Source organism: Drosophila melanogaster, chromosome 3R (assembly GCF_000001215.4).
Source record: "Drosophila melanogaster chromosome 3R".
In the NCBI taxonomy this organism is placed as follows: Eukaryota; Metazoa; Arthropoda; class Insecta; order Diptera; family Drosophilidae; genus Drosophila; species Drosophila melanogaster.
In genome coordinates this window covers 13858636-13875005 of record NT_033777.3, presented here as the reverse complement: position 1 = coordinate 13875005, position 16370 = coordinate 13858636, and the positions used below count along the sequence as shown (strand labels likewise).

The 16370-nt window shown below is 43.1% G+C and overlaps 1 protein-coding gene and 1 long non-coding RNA gene across 2 annotated transcripts; both read left to right on the top strand.

The window, feature by feature from the left end:
* Positions 1-89: 89 nt before the first annotated feature.
* On the top strand, positions 90-7661 carry E5. Its single transcript, NM_080086.2, has 4 exons — positions 90-409; positions 753-1706; positions 6250-6407; positions 6972-7661. The coding sequence occupies exons 2-4, from the start codon at positions 827-829 to the stop codon at positions 7506-7508; spliced, it is 1575 nt and encodes a 524-aa protein (NP_524825.1). The 5' UTR covers positions 90-409; positions 753-826; the 3' UTR covers positions 7509-7661.
* A 2249-nt stretch (positions 7662-9910) lies between these two features.
* lncRNA:CR46239 (long non-coding RNA:CR46239) lies at positions 9911-10409 on the top strand. The gene has a single exon (NR_133393.1). It is a non-coding gene; the product is annotated as a long non-coding RNA:CR46239 (long non-coding RNA).
* The last annotated feature ends 5961 nt before the right edge of the window (positions 10410-16370 follow it).

The following is a 16370-nucleotide window of genomic DNA, read 5'->3' as shown; positions in this document are numbered from 1 at the left end:
CAGGACAGAAAGAGAGAAAGCGAGAGAGAGACAGAGGTTGCGAGCGGCGAAGTGGAGCCAACAATTAGACGCCTTTAGACGCTCCATAATGCTAATGGCGTTGACAGTGCTCATCATCATCGCAGCGCGGCCACCGCAATCGTTTCGTTACCGGGTAGCCGGCATAACCGTTAACCGTTAACTGATACCGCCACCGCCACCGTCAATCGCCAATAGTCAATCGCCAACCATCAATCGCCGCCGTCAATCGTCCAGCGAAGCGGTACGGTCACGCTCCAATCGCCGCGTTGCCGCCGCTCCAGTTACAGTTACAGTTTATCAATGTCACGCCGACGGATGCCAACCGCTGGAGCATCGCAGATACAACGCTACGTAGCTATATAGCTATAGCTATCTGATCGGAAAAACAGTGCGTGTGTGCTTATCTGATATCTAGTAACCATTAACCGATGTACGCGATCATGTTTCCATAGCACCAACCCATTTATTGGGAGCTTCGATCAGTACAACCCTTTTTCCGTTTCCGTTTCTATTCAGTTCAATTCCATTTCAATTTCCATTCCCTTTGATTTTAGTAGGATTTTTACCGTTTTATTTTATTCCTAAAACTTTTAGTTGAGCATTATTCTTTTATTTACTGATTTATCCCGTTCGAAAATACAAAATTTTTTTTTTCAAAAAAGTCAAATATGGAATGGAAAAAATGGAATTTAAGGCCTACAAGTGTTCTTATAATCTACTTCGACTTGCAGAGACTTCGAATCGGGAAGTTTAAGAGGAGGGAAAGTGATTCATTTGTTTTTCCAATCAACGAAACCCCTACCAAATGGTCACCTGCGGCCGGCAAACGTTCAACATGCTGCCCATGGCGCCGACGAGTCCTTTTGTGAGCAGCAGCTCCTCGGTGGCCGCATCCTCGACTTCCGTTTCCGCCAGCAGTACCGTTTCCGCCTCCGCGAGCAGCAAGCCCAAGCTGGCCTTCAGCATCGACTCGATTGTGGGCGAATCCTCGACGAGATCGGCTCCACTAAGGGTCAGTGTGATATCTTCGCCGCCGCCGCGCAGCGAAAGTCCCGCTTCGCCAACGAACACGAACAACAGTGGGCGCCGGACGCCCAGGGGCTATATCTACTGCCGCAGAAGGGATTCGCTGGATCGATCGCGCAGTCCTCAGAGATCACCGGTTAGCCGGTCGCCATCGCCCCCCAATGCAGGAGGCAATCCGGCAGCGGCCGGGAATACTGCAAAGTCCGGGGATCCATCGTCGGGAACGGGAAATCCTCCAACCCTCATCCGTCCGTTGCCTCTGCCGGCGCCAAATCTAGCTTTAATTGGGAACCGCACCTCACCGAACGCCATGGCGGTGCGCATGGCGGGTCCGCCCCACCCGCCGTCGCAGCCACCGCCGTTCCTTGCCGCCCAGTTCCAAATGGCTGCTGCACTGGCTCATCATCACCAGCAGCAACAGCAGCAGCAACAACAGCAACTTCCGCCCGTGCCAACTGGACCGCCACATGGTCCACATCCGCATCTGCCGCCCGGCCAAATTCCACTTGGAATCTTTCCCGGCGGACCGCATCCCGGGCATCCTCCGCCCCACGGACACCATCCGTTCGGGAGTGCGCCGCATCTGATCCGGGATAGCTATCCGTTGTATCCATGGTTGCTCAGCCGACACGGACGCATTTTTCCACGATTCCCAGGCAGTAAGTAATCACACTGTTTTAAATATATCTATTGTTTATTACAATATTTTCAATAAGTTCAGAGTTCAGAGAAGCTAACCGGTTTAGCAAGCGGTACTTTCATATGTATATAAAACCGCTAAAAATTATTTCTATAAATTGAAAAATATAATTTTTATGCATAATCATCTAAGCTAACAATTATTTGTAATAAATTTACTGCAAAATTAATAACAGTTTATATAACAATAATACATATCATTTAATTTAATATTTACCCTATTCTGATAATAAGAGTACATCTCTCTTTTACGGATTATTAGAAAGATAGTTGTTACATATATATTTTTCATATTTGAACATTAGAATATTATGATAGTTTACGGTCGGTTTCTTCTTCTGGAGATAGCAACCACCCCTTTTGTTGGTTATTTTTCGCTATAACGAGTTTTCCGCATTCATTATAGCCGTTTCAAATGGCCGCTGAGTGTTGCGAGCGACAGAGAAAAAGAAACCACACCTTAAGTCATATTCGAAGCCCAGCACCATTATAGTAGAGAGGACCCCAATCAAGCAATTATTCAGTTATCGCTGTTGTTGCCGCGCAGCTCCATATAATTAAAGTTAAATAAGCAAATGGCAAACATTTATTACAAGTTAATTAGACGTGTATCGGGCTCATCATCATCAGAGGGAGCGGGACGGAGAATGGGAGCGAACAGGAAGGGGGGAATGTGGAGGGAACCGAACCCATTTTGATAACTATTTCCAAACAAATTACATTTTAATTAAATTGTTTAAACAACATTACACACATCGTTAGGTCAAGCAGCGTACCTAAATGGCCAGCCAAGTGTGTGAGTGTGTGTTTAGCATTTATTTGCTCTATTTATACTTTTTCTCTTCACTCGAAATTACCATTAATGGCCAACAGACGGCGCCAGTTACTCATGCGGCGGGCCCATGCGGCGTATGTGTAACGTACGAAAAGTGCAACCATTGAAATGTTAATGCGTTTTTAATTGAGGTTTTGGGGCAACCAAGCAAAGAACCGAGAGGAATGGTAAAAAAAAAAAACTGGCAGATAGAAGCGAAGAGCCACCGCAAAGCGCATCTCAAAAACATTGTCATTTATTACGGTTTAACCACTTTTTTCTACCATTCCGCTGCTCTCATGATTACCATTTGAATTTCCAGGCCATGTTGGTATCCATGTTTTTTTTCGGCCGGTTAAATATAATAATAATTTTCGGCACACTCACACGCCTTTCACCTGCTTAAGTGTACATGTATCCCCGTTACGCCTTAATTATGTTGTACTCCGTTTCATTATTTTCTCCCTTTCTACTTGTTTTCCCATTTCCCGCCGCTCCTTCTCTTTTTTCTCACTTTTCTCCGCGCCGCCTGTAATTTTCGCTTGATTTATGAACGTGAAATGTCAATGTTTCGCATAACGATTTCATTAATTGTAAATGTTTTTCATCTCCGTTTGTTTTGTAACTCGTGTGAGTAATACCAGGTTACATGGGTTTGTTTTTCTTCCATTTTTTCCCGATCTGGAGTAAGATAATGGGGATCATCGCGATAGCGACGGTGATGATACGTCAGTAACTCAATTCAGCTTGCACGTGCTGCAATTTCTGGGTGTTGCCCTCTAATGCAGCCGTTGAAGTTCTGGGAAAACGGGTTAAATTAACAAGGCTGAGATCCTTATTATGGAGGGCTTAAATAGAGGGCACTGTAATTGGACAAGCTGCTTCGGGATTCCCATTCTAAAGGCTTACGAGTTAGCAGCTAACAATTAGTATACCTCATAAATATGTATCGTTAGAAATCGAATTTACGCATTAGAATATTTAAGTTGTATTCCTTAGTATCACTGCTCTATTTTATTGGTATCTTATGTAAATCATTTTTCAAAAAGAAGTATGTATGTATTTATACTCCACAGCATAAAACTGTAAAATCAAGTTTTTAAGTAGTGTTTTACCTTTTACTTCGCCCATTTATAAAATTGCACATTTCAGTAGTACATTGTTCAAACCCATTATCCCAACAAACCCACAAAATTCCATTCATACATCCCGACTGCAAATGGCCATTCCCGTCAAATCGATCATCACAACACATCATCCCCGTCTGTCATTCATTTGATTTCAATTATCGATTCCGAGTCAATGTCCTCGTACGCGGGACATGCGAGGAATGCAATAAATTAATGAAAAAATCATGAGAGCATAAAAATTAAGCCCTAACTCGGTAAAAAAGAAAGCAAACACAATTGCACATAAGTGATAAATAATAGGGCGCACAAAAAGGCCAGGACAGTCGAACAAACGAAATCGAAACGAAACGATCCGGCACTTCCATCATGGGCTAAAAAATAAGGTACACTCGAATCTCTATATATACAAAAAATGACAGCTGACAAGGGTGTGAGCCACTGCAAAAAAAAAAAAACAAAAACCATAAAAAACAACAACTTGGCCAGCAGAGCGGACACATCAATTAATTGTCAATTGCGCGTATTTTCGCACGGCGGTTTCCTTTGTGTCCACAAAGCTGGAGGAAAAAAAGGAAAAAGTGGGAAAAACTACACACACACTTCATTGAGAGCTGCTGCAGAGCTAGAAAAAATAATTAAGTGGCCATTGTGAGCGGCGGCATTATCAATTATACAGCCTCTTCTAAGATACAGTCGTGTATCTTGTATCTTGCAGCTACATTGTTAGCTGTCAAATGTAACAAATGTCAAGCGATCGTGGGCTATATAAAAAAAAAAGAAGAAGCCGAACTAGATCACTCTGGATGCTACCTCCTGGCAATCGTTTGTCAAGTTCATAGCAAAAACCAGGCACGCAGTCAGTCCGCCGAGTCAGTTGCATCTGTCAGATACGTGGATACATGGCCATCAATGGTGCGAGGCTGCATTTATGAAGTGTCGAATTGACAAGTTCCCATTCCCATTCCCATTCCCAGTCCATATCATTCCCTCTTCCCTTTTCATTGTTATTATTATTTTTTCCAGCCCGGCGGTGCTAACAAGACACAAGATACATTTCTGGGGTTGTATCTTGTATCTAATGGCTGCGCACCCTTTCTCCTTGTATCCTTTCTCTATTAGCTGTTTATTTTTGCAATGGCTTAGCTTCTGTTGTATAGCTTGTGTCGTATTTTATGAACGGACTTCCTGCCTCCGAAATCGATTCAATTTGGCTATAACAATATTGATTTTGTAATTGGCACACCTTGCGGCAGCGAAAAGATCCTTCAGCTTAGGCTTGTTCACTAAATTATATCACAACAGACGGCTGGTTTACGTTCCATGTTTGGCTAGGGAGATCAACTTAGCAGCTTTGAATGACCTAGAGTTTTAAGATGACAGTTTTGGGGGCAGTCAGAACGATCAGAAAATTGGTTAACCACCGGATTATGGTTAGCTGTTTTTCAGGAAATGTCAACAGATATACATTATCAAATGTATGATATATAGGGCATTAATTAATGTATTTTCTAATAATAAAACTGCCGTGTTTTCTTCACTAAATATATATTTATTGTAAATAAAACCATAACAATCAATACTAATTTTGGTTTATACCGGGAAAAATCCATAGAGCTGAAATATGCTTACTCCTAGCTTCTTAATGCTCCACTATCCATTATCCATTTTGCCCAGCACATTCCTGTGCCCCACCAGAAATCTCAGTTGAATCTCGCACAGTAGCCTGCTGCCTCATATTAATATTCAAATTGTGGCTCAATTGAAAATTTGTTAACTCGCAGGCGCAAAAGCCAAGCTGGACTTGGCTTCAAGGTGGGGATTGGGACTGGGAATGGTTATGGGTATGGGGGATATGGTCTTCCAGAAATCGTGATAAACGTCAAAATATCACGTTGTGCCGGCTGAAAGGAAGAACAATGGGTCCTCGGTTCTCCAAAGAGGCGTCGTTGGCGGCTTTTAGGAGCGCTAAAGTGTTCGGCTTGGCGTCCAGGCCGAAGTAAGCCAGCTCCTCTTGGCCAGGCCCAATTGTTTTGGCCTTATCAGCGATTCTGGGACATGGCTACAAAAAAAAAAAAAAAACACAGCGCCGAAAGCGGCACGAACCAGAAGCCCTTTGTGTTCTTTCGCTGTGTTTTTGCGGTCCATGTCTGGAAATTTGTTTATTGTTTTGTAATGAGCGTGTGCAACATGTGAGTGGCCACTGTGTGCGGCATCTTTGCCCGCGGCATTCGCGGAATTCATAATCAACAATTTGAGGCACAACGTCATCTAATTGGCAGAGCAGCCAGCGAAGGATGCCGCTTCCTCGGCTCCTTAGATGGGGTATATACATATGTATATACAATGTTTTATGAAATCAATATATTCGATGGTAAATCAATTTATGTAAGTTAACCTAAGTACTTCAATCCTTTAAGAGTATGTAAAATAAGTAGTTTCATACATTATATTCACATTCTCTAATAAGGCATTTTAACATTTTATTAAATATTTTTAGTATATGTCTACGTTAGTTTCCAAGCAGCAGCCATTAACACTCTGATTGTCGATCTCTTGCAGATTTCCTGTTCCAGCCATTCCGCAAGCCAAAGCGGGTGCGCACCGCCTTCTCGCCGACGCAGCTACTCAAGCTGGAGCACGCCTTCGAGGGGAACCACTACGTGGTGGGGGCGGAGCGGAAGCAGTTGGCCCAGGGACTCAGCCTGACCGAAACGCAGGTGAGATGGGCCACAACGGGTGGCGGCCGCCCTTAATGCGCATCAAATTCAATAAGCACCCCCAGTTCAACCCCTTCGGTTAGGGGCTAAGTGATTGCATGTCGTCTGGTCGTTAGCCCAAGAAGTGCCGGAGTTACTGAGTTATTAGCGCTTCCAGTAAGGGCATTGCAGAGGTTAAGAGTCGCGCAGTGGCACGGGGCACTGGACTGTGCACCCTCGGGGGCATAACTGGGAGGCAGGCCGTAAATAGAATTAAAGGACTCGTTAAACTTATTTACGGCTTGCCAAAAAAAAAAAGAGTGTACGAACACCAAGAGCATTATGGAAGGGTTAAAGAACCTTCCCCAAGAGGGCTACCCCGTGCTCAATTGCTTCCTGAAAGTGCGCTTAGGAAAATATTTATACTAAACAGGGGTTAGAATGGAGAGACTCGAAGCGTTGGTCACAAAATGGTTGCTTTAAATTTAAATTGAGCAGTTAAATAAAATAATTGCTTATCTATTAAATAACAAGACAAATCGTATATAACATTAAAGAAATCTCTTAATTTTGTGTGTCCACTAGGTTAAGGTTTGGTTCCAGAACCGACGCACCAAGCACAAGCGAATGCAGCAGGAGGGCGGCGATGGCAGCGACACCAAGAGCAACAAGGGCAGCTCCTCCGGCGGCGGAGGCGGCGGCGATGGGGAGGACGATGCCAAGCACGATGGGTCGCAGCACAGCTACGAGGATGCAGAGGATCCGGAGGACGAGGACGAGATCGAGGAGGACGACGAGGACGAGGTGATCGACATGGACGACTACGGCAGTGAAATGGATGCGGAGGAGCACCAACGGCTGCGGGAGCAGTTCCAGCAGCAGTTGGCCCAGCACCAGCAGCAGTTCATGCAGCAGAATGCCGGTGAGGCGGCCACCCTCAGTCCGCAGCAGCAGCACCAGTTGCTGCAGCAGCACCAGCAGCATCTGCAGCAGCAGCACCACCAGCAGCAGCAGCACTTCATTCAGCAGCAGCAGCAGCTTTATCTGCGGGAAAGAGAGAGGGAGAGGGAGAGGGAAAGGGAGAGGGAGCGGGAAAAGTCGCGGGAGCGGGAAAATCAGTAACTAATAGTTGGCCATCAACTATCTCCGCTATTTTGTGTTCCTTTGATTTCATGTAAATTATTTGTCAACTGTATAGCTTAATTTTAATTGTTTACTACTTAAAAAATAAATAACAAAGCCAATAAATAAAAGAAATCAAGTTTTTTAAAAAATATAGAAGATACATCAAACACTTATTGCCATCCACATATGATGGCCATTTACTGGCAAACTTTGTGCCATTGCATGATAAACTCATTACCAATGCACAACAACTATCGATCAGCTGCCAAAATATAACCAATCAATGGGCCAAAAAGAAGAAAAAATCCGCTAACAAGGCTTTTCCTTTATTAAGTTGTTGATGGAAGTCCTCATTCCCGGCGAAAAATGTTGTGTGCCAAACGTTGACAGTAAAAAGTGCAATCAACAATTACGAGTTACGGTCTCATAAGGCGGCCAAAAAATAAATGTCAGTTAGCAGAGGCCCAAAATTGATGGCAAAAATTGATATTCGGAATGCAAATGATTGCCTATAAAATATATTTACTATGCAAAAATCGCTCGAGGGTTACATGCATACATACATATATGCATTTGGGCCAGCAATTTGGGCTCATTTAAAGCGAAAAGCGAGCTAAACCCGAAATTAAACTGACAAAACGGCAGGAGATCACTGAGTTGCCCAAAATATATGAGCCCGTTGGCAATGGCAGGCCAAAAAAAATAAAGAAAAAGAACTTAAAATATATAAATAAATTCCCCGCGTTTTTTGATATGGCAGGTTAGTTCCAGGCGATCCGGCGAAAAGTTCAAGGTAATTGCCGTTGTCAAAGCAGCGCAACGAAAAGTGGGCGGGCACCGTGAAAACTTGGCCAACAATTTATGGGCCACTTGACTACAAGCAAAGGGTGTTGAGGTTGCACGCGAGCAATCACCAGAACACCAGGACGGAAAAAAAAACCCGAGCTTCCTCCACCGCCAGAATGCCTGGAAAATTCTCGTATTTTGCATAAACGATGTGAGAATTACTTAATTGCAGATGGAATGGGCCCACGCCCACCCATGCAATTATACATATATGTCGGTTTGCTCTGCGTTTCCTCTGTGGGCCGCGAATTTATGAGGTCTCGACTCGACCCACAAAATGAAGTTGTCTACTGCGAATTGCAGGTGTCTCAGCAGCTTGCCACTCGACTGGAAATTCCAGAGCAATGGAGGGTGGTCTCCAAAATGGAGGGTCGGGGTCACCAGGCACTGCACTTTGTTTGCCCCTTCGAAAGCTGCACATTTTCGCAAATATGTGCCTTCATTGGACAGCAGCTTTGTGGGTTTTGCAGGTTTTTTGTCAACATGTTACCGGTCATGTTGGTCAACTATTAACGTGGCAAGTATAAATTGTAAACGTGCGTTAAATATAAGTTAGCATGCCGTAGTACTAACACTCTTGCGTTTAAAAAAATACACATTATATTTCTTTCTAATTAATCCTTTGTAGATCTCACCCTTCAAACCCTTAACCTGGAAATTCAGTATTAAACAAACTTAGTCTCTATTAAGTGCATTGGATAATCGATGCATTTCTTTTTCCCGTGCTTCTTGGCTTTTCCGTTGGCAAACCCTTTCGTTTGATTTTGGCGTGTCTGCCAGCCGCGATGACGAAGACAAAGACGATGGCGATGACTTTGAAAACAAAGCGATAGGGAAATGGCTTTCAGCCAAGCCACTTGGAGCATATTAAGGGCGTCATTAGTTCCCCAGGCACTGCAAATTTGACAGGTGAAAGGAGTGGGGGCGACGGCGATTGAAGGGCCTGACACTTGCTGCAGTGCAGCAACAGCAAAAGCAGCAACTGCAACTGCAACAGCACAGAAGCAGCATTAACCCTTTAGGCGGCATGTAAAAGTGTTGGAATATATCAAAATAAAACATAAAAACTGTGAATGATTAGAAAAGTGAATAAAAAGTGAAGAGTATAAAGAAAATATTTCAGTACTATTACATAGCTTTATTTTTGTCCGAGTTTGTTAAATAAGAGCACTTTAATGATTAGACTCTATTATCATAGTGAGCGATTCGATGCATTTACCAAATAAATTCTTAGAATTATACATATTATCTTTGTATAAAAGGGTAAAAATTCGCCCATTGGGTGTCGAAGGGTTAACCAAATACGAACGTGCTGGCAACGGCGTAGGCGTCCGGGTTGTTATTGTTGTGTCAGGTTTCAGCTATTTAGCGGCAATTTGTATGGGAAAAGTTTGCCAAATGTAAACGGAATTGCAGTTTAAACCTCATTTGGCGCACATCGTGGGCGGTCGATAGAAAAAGGCGACTGCAATACCTGGAATACAGCAGTAAAAACAGTACGTTTAATAATTGCAAAGTGTTTTCTATTCGCCTTCGCTTCCAGGTCGTAAATCAGCGATTGTTCAGTCAGTCTCGGCTGGCGCCTCCTGCTCGAACATAAATTTAATTGAAAGACTGGGATCGAGGCTGGAACTTCGACTGGAACTGGGTTTGGGCCCGAATGCCGAAGACTGGGCCAAAACCAAAGAGCCAAAGATGCCAGCCGGAGGTGGAGGCGTCAATTGGCAAATTGGTTTCCATGTCAGCCAGCAGGAAAAGTTAATTTTCTCGCCGCCATAAATAACACCCTGATCGACTGGAACTACGGCACGATCGACGGCATCAGAGGATCTCCATCTGCCGATCGAGAATTGGAATAGCAATGCGAATCTCCTCTGGCAGGTGAGCATGGGTGCTGTCCGTTTCGATTCCAAATGCAATTGCCTCGCAGGCCAGAAGCCACGTTTTTTAATGCTTTTTTAATTGGAAATGCACAGCAGCACGCTGATGACGCCCCAAACAGCAAGTTTGCCATTACGTAATTGCAATTTAATGATCGAGCCTGCGAAAAGTCAACAAACATTTTTCAACTCACACATACATACGTTTATAATAATTTAAATATACTAATTTCTTTGAAATCATCAAATAAAGCGAAGAAAGTGTGTTTCAGAAGAGATAGAGTAATAAAAATTCGTTACGACAGTAGAGCTAGCGCTTTGCGCTTTTAATTGACTCTCTTAATTAAACACTTTAATAAATTGCCAATTAACTGAAAGTGGAAACTGCACGGCAACTATAATCGAATACAATAAGACCAAGCCATTGTTAAAGTTTTCCTGCAAATAAAGGAAGTATAAATAACGTTCGTGGAAAATCTTTGACAGATTGCCACACAAATGATTTGTTAATTTCGTATAATTGTGGATTTGTCGAAGTGGAAAATTTATGTGGCTGCCCTGATGAAAATTAACATTAATTAGGCACGAAAAAACGGCAACAAATTCAATTTAATGCATTCCCTGCTTTTTTTTTTTTTTTTGAAAATCCTCTCATTTTGTGGAAATTAATGAGCGCCCATTTGGCGCACACCGCTGCCACGCCCACAAAGTACACGCAAGCCTTGTTTCTCTGGTTTCTCGTTTCTCTCCGTGCTTTTTGTTTATAGAATCTGCCTTAGTTATATTTATAAATTAATGGCCCGAGATAAATGGCAAGTGATTTGTTTCAAGAGACTTTTTTGGGCACAACATTGGGCCCCGGAACATGCTAAATGCTTCGGTCTACTTTCTGGGAGGCCCCTAATTTTTGGGAATCGAGTTCAGAGGGTGTGTTAGCCATGAATCTCTGATGTTTTCCATCCAAACCCCTTTTTTTCCGAGGGCGTGGCAATCTGAGCAAGTTTGAGCTTATGAATTTGTAGCAAATTGGGGAAAGATCTGAAATCGGTCGTGCCCTAATGATGATGAGTTCTGATGAGTAGCTGGAAGAGGACTCACAACCAGAAAGACTTTCTGGTGAAAGGCTTTCAGTAAAGTAATAAAGCATATGCTAGGGAAAAATGCTAACAGAATAAATGATCAATTTCAGTTATTATAAAACAAGTTGATTTGGGGATTCATTTTGTTGTTAGCATGTTATTTTTAGACTCATTTTGCAGTTACCCATTAGGTACAAAGATCTTTATTAATTAATCTTATTAATCACTATCAATAAACACGCCCCTTATTTCTCAAGCATCCCCCGAATTCCTCCCACTTAATCAAACTAACTTATCCATCCCCTGAGTTCAGTGCTTTTTCCCTGCAAAGTTACTTCTAAGGTTCACCTGACCAGCCAATTAACTAATTAACCTTTGACCCAATCAAGAACCGCCCCTTGCAACAAAATCAATAAGTGCATGTGGGCGCATGCCACGCCTCCGAACATGAGTGAAGCTCAATTTAAAAGCCATTTCGCTTTGTCGCCGCCGACAAATTGCCGACATTTGCTATTAAAACCTTTTTGATGTCCCCCCTGCATGTCGGGGTCACCACTCGCTGTTTGCAGTTCGCCGTTCGCTGTTTGCTGTGGATATGCTAAAAGTTTTTGTGGCACAGTCGATAAATCTGCTGCCTGAAAAGGCAACATAGCGTCGGCCAACTACTTTAAAATAATTAATGGGTGCGGCCCAGCAACCGAAGTTAGCCAAGTTTCGACGCTGACAATTGGCTAAATTATGGGGTCGCCTCACAATTCTTATGGCTGCAACGGCGGGGGTTTTCTCTATTACGAAAGGAGCGGGGTGCTTGGACACCTGTCCCCCGTCCACTTTAGCGAGGTTGCACCGTGAATGCCATTCGCTGAGCCCAAATCAAAACAACAACAGCTGCCACATTGAGCCAGTTAATTAACACATTTCCGTGCAGCCGCTCATTAGGGGAAATCTGGCAAATTGCTAAAAAGATGTGGGGATTAGAAGGGGTTGGAAAACACCTGCATCTGTATTATGGTTTTCCTATAAGGTGTAATTTTTCAGATTTTTTTGGAAAATAAGAAAACTACCTTATATGTTTGTAAGCTCCGCACTTAATTCAAAAAATATCTTGCATTCTGTTGATCCTATCAGTTAACTCAAGTTAAATAAAATTAAAAATAAATTATATTTATGAATAAAGTTGGTAATTGCTTCAAAGACCTAAATATAACCCTGCCGTGCAAACATTTGGCTGTGCGAAATGGCTTGGCTGTGCAAATGATGAGTGTGCCTCTAAGCAAAAGCCGTGCAAATAAACTTAAGTTAATTAACTTCTGGCAACATTAATTTATGCAGCATGATTAATTACCCCGAAAACGATCTGCCTGCCATGTTGGCCTCGCAGTCAGAAGTCTGTTCCAAGCGGATGCCCAAAGCTGGCGCGGATCGAGTCGGAGTCGGAGTCGGAATCGAGCAAGTGGCCAATGGTCGATGGTCGATGGTCAGTGGATAGTGGACAGTGGTTGGCACGTCAGCCGGCGGCCTGTCAGCGTTGCCTGCTACCGGGAGGCAAGAGCAGAGACGTCTCGGCTGCCACAACTCAAACTGCATGCTGCACAGAGAAAAAATGGGGGATAGTTATACTTAACTGCTAAATAATGTAAGGGAAAATAATTGACATAGATTGGCATTAATTATGGTATCTAGATAGTTTGTATAATATGTATCGTAAGCCCATTTTTCGGAATACAAAGAGTTTTTCCACCATCTTTATTTCGGCTAAGATACTTTTTTTCAGTGCTGGCGATTCGCATCGCTGCCGCAATTTCGCACGCAGTTCCGTTTGGTGCGGGGTGGCGATCGCCGTCGATGGATGGGTAGTATGAGAAGGAGGGTTTCGTGTGGGCAGAGGGGGCGGTGTGTACAGCTGCAGCAGCAACCAGTTGAAAACGCCATTGGTCATTTGCAGCAGCAGCAGCAGCCAGAGCGAAAAGGCAAAAAGCAAGAGCAACAGCAGCGCCGGCCATTAAAATGACATAGAGCCAAAAGACAAGGCACGAAGTTCCAGAAGGCAGTCAGTTGAACGGGAGCAGGGACGAATGCGGGGTATGAGACAAGTCGTGGCCACTGCTGGCACACAATATTTAACTCAAACACATTGCTCCGGGGACCTAGGAGCAGGGAGTTGGGAGCAGGGAACTTGGAACTGGGAACTGGGCGCCCTGGCCAGCATGTGTTAATGTCCGCCAATGAGCTTGGTGCCCGGCACTCCAGACTCGCAGACAATTAAATTCGTATTAGCGCAAACACTGGTGCAGATGGACACCAACTTCTAGCCGAGAGCTAATCAAATGGATTTATTCCCTGCCAGAGGACAGCAGCTGCTCAATGATTGGAAAACGCATCAATATTTGCTCTAAATTAACTACATTTAGCATAATTTAATTACAGGTGAAGCTCGAAGGAGCAGGGTGTATGCAAATGTATTCATTGGATAGTAACAAATAATTAAGATAAGTAATAAATGAATCCGACACTTGATTTTAAGGTGGTATAAACTCTGTTTTTAATTTAAATGCATATGCAAATTGTATTGACACCATTTTATATCGAACAGTAGGGAATAAGAATTTTTTTTTATGTTTTCGCTAGGAGATTTGGTACTATAACTAAGCTGTTTTAAGTGCTCATAAAGTGTCGTTGATTGTAAACGTGAATAAATTTAAGTTTTGCTAACTATCCTTAAGTATATTGCAGTTCTGAACCTGATGAATGTTGATAATCATTATTTTTAATGGTTAATGACGGTAATTTCATTTTTCAACTAGCTACAATGAATACAAATAAACTGCGATATCATATAAATGTAATATAATGCATATTGTTGTGGTTATTGGTATATTTAGAGCATATTTCAGAGATCAGGGCATTTGCCAGATGAATTTGTACTTTACTATGTTAACTTTTTGTTTACCAGTTCAAGGCCAAATCTCCAGATTCAGTTAGCGCACTCAACACGGAGACCGCATTTTGCAAATGAGTTTATCTGCGGCCGCCGATTTTAGCAATTCTGGATTCGCCATTGCCATCAGGCAAAAGCCTTTTAACTGCTCGCAAATTTATGTCCCAGCTTAAGAAAACACTAAATGAGTGCCATGCATTTTTTTATCGCACGCAGCAGAGCAACACAACAACTAATTAGACATGTTAAAGAACTTGTTCGGAGTCTTCCCCTGATTTCTGATTTCTGTGGCTCTGTATTTCTGTGGTCGGGCAATGGTGAAATGGTAACAGGCCCAAGACTCAGCCAGCACACACATTTAAAAATGCTCAACTTAATTAATTGCCCAGCAAATGCCGGGCAATAAGGGACTTTAGCCTCTTGGCTTGTTGACTCGTTGGCTGGCCATGGGTTAAGTGTGACTAAAGCCAATGACTTGATATTTGCCGCGCGATATGATGCCGTCGAGGATCACAAAAGGGTTGGGGCTTCGCTGTTCGGTGGTGGTTCAGGTCTCGAGGATCTCGTTTCGCTTTTCATTAAACAAATATCCAAACACTTTTGCCGCTGATCCGGCGACACAGATTGCGACCCGGCTGGAGTTCGGGAATCCGCGTCCCGGGGCACATTTTCAATTTCAATTTCGAGCCTCTGGCTGGCGACAAAAGGTCTGCCAAAGTCTTGCCAACTTGTTAATGAAGTTTTATACCCTTTCCACACTTGGCATTTGTTGCATGCTCTGCGCGTGCTGGCCAAACGCAGGCTAATCGAATTGGAAAGGCTGGCGATTTGACACCAAGTAATTTTTGTATTAACTAAGAATTTCCAGGTGTTTATAAGGCATTTGCTCATTGAATTCCTAACGATTTTAATTGGTTTTGCTTAAGGTATTGGAAATATTAAATAATTTACTTTTAGTTACTTTTATTATTCTTTCCATTTTACCTCTTCGAACAAGCAAAACCGAGTTTATTCAATCAGCCTTAGAATCCTCATTTTTTCCCGGTTCTCAGACAGCTCTGCTCATATTTCATTATCGCTCTCCGCATTAGCCAGGTTCATTAAGGCTAACACGCCCCCAACAACCACAAGACGATCAATGAGCAGTGATTAATTGATGATTCGACGGCATGAAAAACATTTGACGGCACAATCAAATTAAGGCGGCAAATAAATGTGAGCCAATTATTAAAACCTAATTTTGATGTAGACACCAGACATGAGACGCGTATTCGATAACCGATTTCACAGCTCCCCCCGCCACACCATTTCAACTTCCAGTTGCTCATCAGCGGAGGAGCCTAATGAGCCAACATGCACTTGGGATGCCGAGATGTGCCGGCTGTGGTCGTACAACTAATCAAGCTGTTCGAGCTGCCAACTCTGATGCATTTCCCAAATTGATGCCCTCGGGATTGATGGCTACGAGCGACTCGAGTGCCTCCGACATATGCAAAACATTTTGTTTATACACATTTCCAACCTGACAATGGATAGGCGGCTGAGGGGCCTAACAAACAGACAGGCTCAAATACCAGTGTCTACAAATAAATGAGCTGAAAATGCAGACAAATCACGGGCGCTGAAGGTGAAAAAGCTGCCAGCTCAAGCTGAGATGAGTTGAAACGAGTAGATGGTAGTGAGTATATGCGAACAATCAGTGGGTTATATAGAATCCATAAGTATTATAGTTGGCAGTGCTAGTATCCCGATCTAGGGATACAAAAATATACCCGTTAATAATCAAAACATAAACAAATCTATTTCAATTTCTGTAGCTGCACCAAATTAACCGCAGGCATTCTGTCTCCGTTCCTTTGTTAATTCTTTGGAGTTTTCTCTTTTTGAAAAATCGAATCGCAGTTTGAAGTCCCTCGTGTTTGCTTTGTTTTTTGCCTTTGATGAGTATTGATGAGTTTTAATAAATTGCCGATGAGTTGGCTGACATGAGCACCAGAAAAGAGGAGATTCAACGCCTCGGCTGAGAAAGAGCAGCAGAATGCATACGCGTGGATGAGAAGCAGATGAGCATTTGAGTGATGCGTTTTTGAAAGTGGCGTCGAATTTCTCAACCGTG